A 7333-nucleotide genomic window follows, 5' to 3' on the forward strand; every position below is an offset into this window, starting at 1 on the left:
ACGATAAAATTTTATGAGATTTAATCTACGATAAAATCTGATGAGTATTTACACATCAGATTATTTTTAAACCATTATGTCAACCATTTGACAGCAAACGTTTTTAATATTTGTGTGTTTACTTAACAAATAACATTCGTGACTATATTATATTATTCAAAGCAATATAATTTTTAAAAAATTGAATGGGTAGTTGCATAGGAATAATAAATTAATATTATTTTATGTACTTACAAAGTTTAATAGTGATGAGCAACAACAAAGTTTTGATAGCTGCAGCGGGAGTCCTAGCATGCCTTATAGAGGAAGACGAGAATATTAATCAAAATAGAAGTAGGAAAAGAAAAATATGGGTCAAAACTTCTTTGAGCAAACGATCGTTTCATGACGTAGAATCAAAACTTATCGCAGATTTATTACTGAATAATGACGGAAGTTTTAAAAATTTTACTAGAATATCGTGGGATGCATTTGAACGGTTGCATCATAGTGTAAGCTACGTGACATTTTGTGAAAAAAAAACCAAAGTTCCATGTATTTTCTTTTTTAGATTGAAAGCAAAATCAAAAAACAAAATACCCATATGAGAGAATCCATCTCAACAAAAGTAAAACTTGCAATAACAAGTGGAATATTGCAAGTGGAGATTCTTATGTTTTGATGGAATATTTAAGTAGAGTTTCGAGATCTACAATACCACTTTTTGTTCCTGAAGTTATAAAAGTTATTTACGAGCAGCTAAAAAATAAATATTTAAAAGTAAGTGTAAAAATTACTGAAACAATATATTTTTCTCAAAACTAATTTAATTCATAACTGACTAAAATAAAACGTAAAACATGTAACATAATAATTAACATAACAAAAAATATTGAAAATAAAAACTCCATTACACTTTACATACATGTGTATGTAAGTCTTAAAACTAAAACATAAACTTTCGTTCTCAGTCTTAATAACATTGATATTTTTAATATGTATGTAGTTACATTATAGCTTCACTGAATGCCAGATTTATTATATCTTGTTTTCCTCTTTCTTTTACGATTTTTCTCTGTGACAATTCATTTTGAAACATTGCCATTAACTCATAAACATCTATCTACGGCAATGTTTTTAATTGGGCCGCTAAATTTTTGCAAAATTCGTCAATTTCGTCTACTGACTTTTCACAAATTTCTTTTAAATTTTTTAAAGCATCATCCAAGCGAGTGTTTTTCGGCTCATACTGGTGCTTTCTTTTCGTGCTTATTGAAGGTCGTGGCTGTTCCTTTTCGTGCGTAGTTGCTGGAGAACATGTAACTGAATCGTTATCGGAAAAATCCAATTCAATCTGAAATATAAATTTTTTCTATGTTACTATTCATTTATTTAATAAGTTTTTTTTTAGATGCCTGATACTCAAGATGCTTGGCAAAAAATTGAAGAAGCGTTTTTGCAATTATTACATTTTCCAAACACTATAGGGGCAATAGATGGAAAGCACATTTATATTCAAAACCCTCCCAATTCTGGATCATACTTTTTCAACTACAAGGGTCGATTCAGCATTGTACTTTTAGCAATGGTAGATGCAAAAGGAAATTTTTTATATGTCGATGTGGGATGCAATGGCAGAATATCTGATGGAGGTATTTTTAAGAACTCATCATTGTTCAGAGCATGACAAAACTTTAAACTTACCCAAAGAAAAGCCTCTGCCAGGGAGAGTTAAACCTATACCACATGTGATTATAGGTGATGATGCATTCGCTTTGTCCAGACATGTCTTAAGAAGTTTTCCTAAAGCAAAAACTACTTCTAAAGAAAAAATTTTCAATTTTCGCCTTTCACACTGCAGAAATGTGGTGGAGCGTACATTTGGACGTTTAGTCTCAAGATTTAAAATTTTCAATCAACCGATCGACTTAAAGTTAGAAAATATTGAAAACATTGTATTGGCTACTTGTGTTTTACACAATTTTTTGAATTCCTACGATTCGCCTATTGGAGCCATAAATTCTTGTAATGAAAACAACTCATTAAGCAATATTTCTCTACAAGGAAGCAACCGTAGCTCACAGTAAGCAAGTGAAATTAGAAGTGAATTTGCAGATTACTTCATGAATAAAGGAGCTGTTGACTTTCAATGGCACATATTGTCTTGAATTTAGAGTTGAAAATTAAAACTAAAAATTTAAAATTTATTTAAAATTTATTTAAAATTTTGTAATAAAAAACTAAATGTTTTAATTTTGTTTTTTTATGTAAGTTGTCTTTAGAATTTTATAGATATACACATGTACAGGCACGGTTAACAATACATATTATAAATTCTATCAGAAATTCTATCTACACAAAAGCGTGGACATAAAAACACATAAAATTATAATATACCTTTTTGAACTCCCTATTGAAGTTTGACCGCAGATTATTTATTTTTGTTTTTACTTCATGAGGACTAATTTTAAATTTTTCTGCCATTAAATTATATGCTTTATTTTTTAAAAATATGTTTTTGTAATTCTTTGAATATACATTCCATAAGCATTCCTGCTCTCTGTAAAAATTGATAAATTCAATTAAATTTTCACCAGCTAGTTTCTTATTCATGGTGCTCATATTCTAACTTCATAAATTTGTTCTTTCGAGATAAACGGGCTTTTTACTTCAAGAATTCAAACACACAATTTAATTAAAAAACAAAAACCTTCTTTTTTTATAACTACATATACCAAAAACTTCATAGCAACCTGTATTCAAAAGTTAAAAAAACATTCAAACGTCAATAATTCAAAAATTCAAAAAATTAAATCAGCTGATCACAGTAAAAATTTTTAAAAAATTTAGATTACGCCATTTTTTTTCGAATGCTGTCAAAATAATCTGATGATAATCGGATAGTTTTCTATTTTTTTCATCAGATTTAATCTGATGTCAGATTTAGATCACACATCAGATTTTCATCAGATTTAGATTTAATCGTAGATTTAATCTGATGTGTAACAGGCACCTAAAGGTTATTCAACTTATGAGAATGTGAAATAAAACGCAAATGAATAAGTTGTGCCGAAAACTGGTATACATTTTATACGATATGAATACGATAAAATATGTACAGAATTTAGAATACATACATATTTTTTTCTTTTTCTGTATGTCGGTTTTTTCGTTTTCTATTTGTGTGTTATTTCTTCTGCAAGCGATGGAAACCTTATTTATGGTAATATTAATAAGGAAGATTTCATTTAAGGTGCGTTTTTTTTCATGAATATTGCAGTAACCTAACTTTAATAATACTGTCATCTTTAATTTGAAATATCAGGTAAGTAGTTATTCCAGGCCGAAGTTGGACCAAATTTTTGCGGTTTTGTTTTGTCTCACTCTAACCAATGTAATTTTGTATGCTTTGTCCTTGTCTAGGTACGTGACTAGAATATGGGAGTGTGTGACATGAATACTAATGAGGCTTTTAATTGCGGTTTTGTGGTTTAGCTAATTAGCATAAAATAAGTTAAGCTAATTTGCATAAAGTAAGTTTAGCTAATTTGCATAAAGTAAGTTTAGCTAATTTGTATAAAGTAAGTTCATAAAGTAAGTTTAGGTATTTAGCATAAGGGGTGAAAAGAATGTATGTATGTATGTAATTGAATTGTCAAATCGTATGAAAGCGTGTACGATCATTAGGTGGGTTAATTAGCATAAATCACGAAAATCATATGGAAAGTATATGTTCTAGTATGATATCATAATTCAATAATAAAATAATAAAAACAACAAGAATGAAACAATAATAGGAAGAAGGAATGTTTGTGCTTAAGTTAGTAGTATGAAAAAATAAAATCAAATTGTTAAACTACATATATGAAAGAAAGTTCGATTAGTAGGTAGGTTAATTAGCATAAATCGCGAAAATCATATGGTGAGTTAAAAACAACAAGAACGAAAATATTGAAAAAAGAAAATGTTTGGGAATTAGGTATAAACACAAATTTATATGTATGTATGTATGTATGTATGTGCAAATTAGTTTACGAATGAAAAGTTTTGAATAAATCAAAGATTATTTAATGAATGAAATATCCAAATACACACACACACATACATACTAGATAATTCTCAAACATTTTTTTTTTTCTCATATTTAGAAATTTGGAAATATTATTACATTTTTCTTTTAAATAAAAGTTTGATTTGAAATTCATAATGATTACGTCATAAGGTACTGCAAAATCATTCCCAAACAAGTTGTTAGAATATGTAATTGAAAATTGCGAAAACACATAGTTGTAAATTTTAATCAAACCGTTTCCAATGTTTTAGTTCTGACCTAAACTTGCAAACGTTTAGTAATTTGTTTTAAAAAGAAAATATGGAAGATGAAATCTGATTCAATTTAGAAATTGAATTCTTCTTTGAGGAAATGAATAAGGAAAAAATGAATAATTTGGAAAAAGCATTCCAAAAAACACTACTGAAGGAAAAAGAGAACACATTAGATCTTTCGTGTGATGAAACCATGTTTGACAGTGCAGACGAGGAAGAGGAAAACTATATAAATGTACTTATCCAGAAGGAAGAAAAAAAATTATTAACAAAGTTAAGGTTGAAAAAAGAGAGGAGTCGGAATTTCGATTGCTGTTTAAAAAATAAAAATTGTTGTTGTGCTATTTGTTTTGTTATTAAGAATTTTTAGTTTATGTATTAATAAAAATAGTAATAAGGAAAATGTAATTTAGATGAAAAATAAAATAAATATTTAAAAGAAAACATTTAAAAACAAAATTTATCTTTTTATTTTCTTTATTATTTTTTTTCAGAAGGAAGGGTCAAATAAAATTTTGTGAGCAAATATGTAATTGCAAAATAGGAAAAACACTTTATATAATTGTAATAAATTACATAACACAAAATAATGTAATCATGTTTTAAAATAATTAACTGTACTACTTTATTTAGAGTTTTTGGATATCTTTTCTACAAAAACAAAAATATTTTTTAATTAGTAACCTATTTTGATATTCTTATATCAATTGTCTTAAAATAATTCCGTGGTTTTTTCTTAAAATAATTCAGTTTCATTTTTTGATTAACAAATTGATTTATAGAATATGTACATAATTGTAAAATAGGAAAAAGTAATTTTTTTTTTTTTTTAATCTAATACGTGTACATCAATAATTTTTGTGGTTATTGATATTAATATTTAGTTTGTTTATTGCATATTTCAACTTTGTATTATTGACACCATTGTTGATTGTTTTAAAAAAAATTAGGGATTCCGTGGTTTAATTATGTTTATTGTAAATATTATGTACCTGTAATAATAACTATGTAAAAGATATTCTTCAGAAAAATATGTAGAATCTTCTGGCCGAATAGAATCTCCAACCTAGAGCTGTGGGACCTCACAGGTGAAGAACCTATAGCCACACAAATCAAGAAACGTAAATGGCGCTGGTTGGGGCACACACTAAGAAGGCCACCGGGTGCGATTCCACGTCAAGCGCTAGAGTGGAACCCCCAAGGGAAACGAAAAGTGGGTAGACCAAAAATGACGTGGCGTAGAACCATAAACAAAGAAATCGTCGACAGCGGCAAGTCTTGGTCACAGATAAAAACATTGGCAAGTAACAGAGTACGATGGAGAGGCTATGTGGAAGCCCTATACATAAATTCACCTGAAATTTTTGTGGTTGATGCATAATTTTATAGACTATTTAATTGTATAATTTATGTGAAAGAGTGTTTTTTTAAATTTAAATTATGTAAATAATATTAAAAATCCTTCTATAAAAGGTACAACATTTTCTTTGTGATAATCATAGTAAGCTAAATTTTAAAGTTAAAACATTAATTTCAAAAAAAAAATGAGCAACATTAATATCATTGATGACGTCCTTATCATGCCAGCGCAGAAAGGAAGAAGAAGCGACGGAGAAGTAAATGAATCAGCGTCAACATCAGGGCAACACCACAACCAAGAGCGGCAACAGACCCAAGTAATAATACCATCTGCGGCTGATATAGTCAGCTTTTTAAACAGTACAGTGAATGCAAGTGCAGCAAAAAGAACGCTGCTAAAGACGAAGGAATTGGAGGCAAATAAACTATATCATATACAAGCATTGAAAAGGGTGCAACACCCTATGGGATGAGAGTCATCGTAGAGATGGCAACAAAAATTTATTATCTAAACAAAAAATTGTCTGATATATCAGACGATTTTTTAGAAACTTTAAATAAAGAAAAAAAAAAGCCTATGAACCCATAAGCTGGCTTTTAACCAATAAAAAAGTATGTTTGTATATACAAAAAAAATTGTAGAAAAAAATAAAAATTATTTATGAATAAAAAAATATTAAGATGTTTTTATTTTTTATTGTTTTATCTTAATTTTTTTAGGAAAGAGGAGGGAATTTAATGAAAAAATATTAAGATTTTTTGTTTTTTACCTTAATTTTTCAGAATACATATTAATAAATATTCATATAGTAGTCAGATCAATCATTCTTACTTCTGATTCAGGTTATAAGTTAATATCAAACTCTTTGATTCCTTCTACCTCACCATTACTAAGGATTCTCTCCTTTTTAAATTCCTTATGTTCATAACAAGAAATGAATAAATTGCGTGCTTCATATATACCTTGGTACGTGTATCTTATTTTCAATATAAACCCATCATCAAAAACAATTTGAAAATGACGATAAAACACATTATCGCTTTCTATGTAGCCACATATTTCATTTTTTTTTTCCAACAAATCCCTACGAAAATATTCGATTATTTCCTCCGTAGTCATTTCTCTTTTCGATTCTACATTTTTAGTTATTGAAGGAGATTTTGTTGTTGTAGATATTTTATTATCTTCCACATCAACAAAATAGAATTAGAGGTATAATTGTTGAGGTATGCCCACATTTGTTATTTGTTTATTCGCAAGATCATAATTTCCATCAGCAGTTAATGGGAAACTAAGAGAAGAAGAAGAATCTGTTGGATGCTGAATTTTATGTGTTACGAAGTTGAGACAAAAATTTGTGGTTTTGTGTTTTGTCTCACTCTAACCAATGTGATTTTGTATGTTTTGTCCTTGTCTAGGTACGTGACTAGAATATGGGAGTGTGTGACATGAATACTAAAGAGGCTTTTAATTGCGGTTTTGTGGTTTAGCTAATTAGCATAAAATAAGTTAAGCTAATTTGCATAAAGTAAGTTTAGCTAATTTGCATAAAGTAAGTTTAGCTAATTTGCATAAAGTAAGTTTAGCTAATTTGCATAAAGTAAGTTTAGCTAATTTGCATAAAGTAAGTTTAGCTAATTTGCATAAAGTAAGTTTAGCTAATTTGCA

The 7333-nt window shown here is 28.2% G+C and overlaps 1 protein-coding gene across 1 annotated transcript; it reads left to right on the forward strand.

Moving 5' to 3' along the window:
* Positions 1-237: 237 nt before the first annotated feature.
* Positions 238-2955, forward strand: LOC129605965 (putative nuclease HARBI1). Its single transcript, XM_055516003.1, has 5 exons — positions 238-491; positions 551-607; positions 1391-1631; positions 1690-2062; positions 2904-2955. The coding sequence occupies exons 1-5, from the start codon at positions 249-251 to the stop codon at positions 2953-2955; spliced, it is 966 nt and encodes a 321-aa protein (XP_055371978.1). The 5' UTR covers positions 238-248.
* The last annotated feature ends 4378 nt before the right edge of the window (positions 2956-7333 follow it).

This window comes from Condylostylus longicornis, unplaced genomic scaffold, assembly GCF_029603195.1.
Source record: "Condylostylus longicornis isolate FDR11 unplaced genomic scaffold, ASM2960319v2 ptg000016l, whole genome shotgun sequence".
NCBI lineage: Eukaryota > Metazoa > Arthropoda > Insecta > Diptera > Dolichopodidae > Condylostylus > Condylostylus longicornis.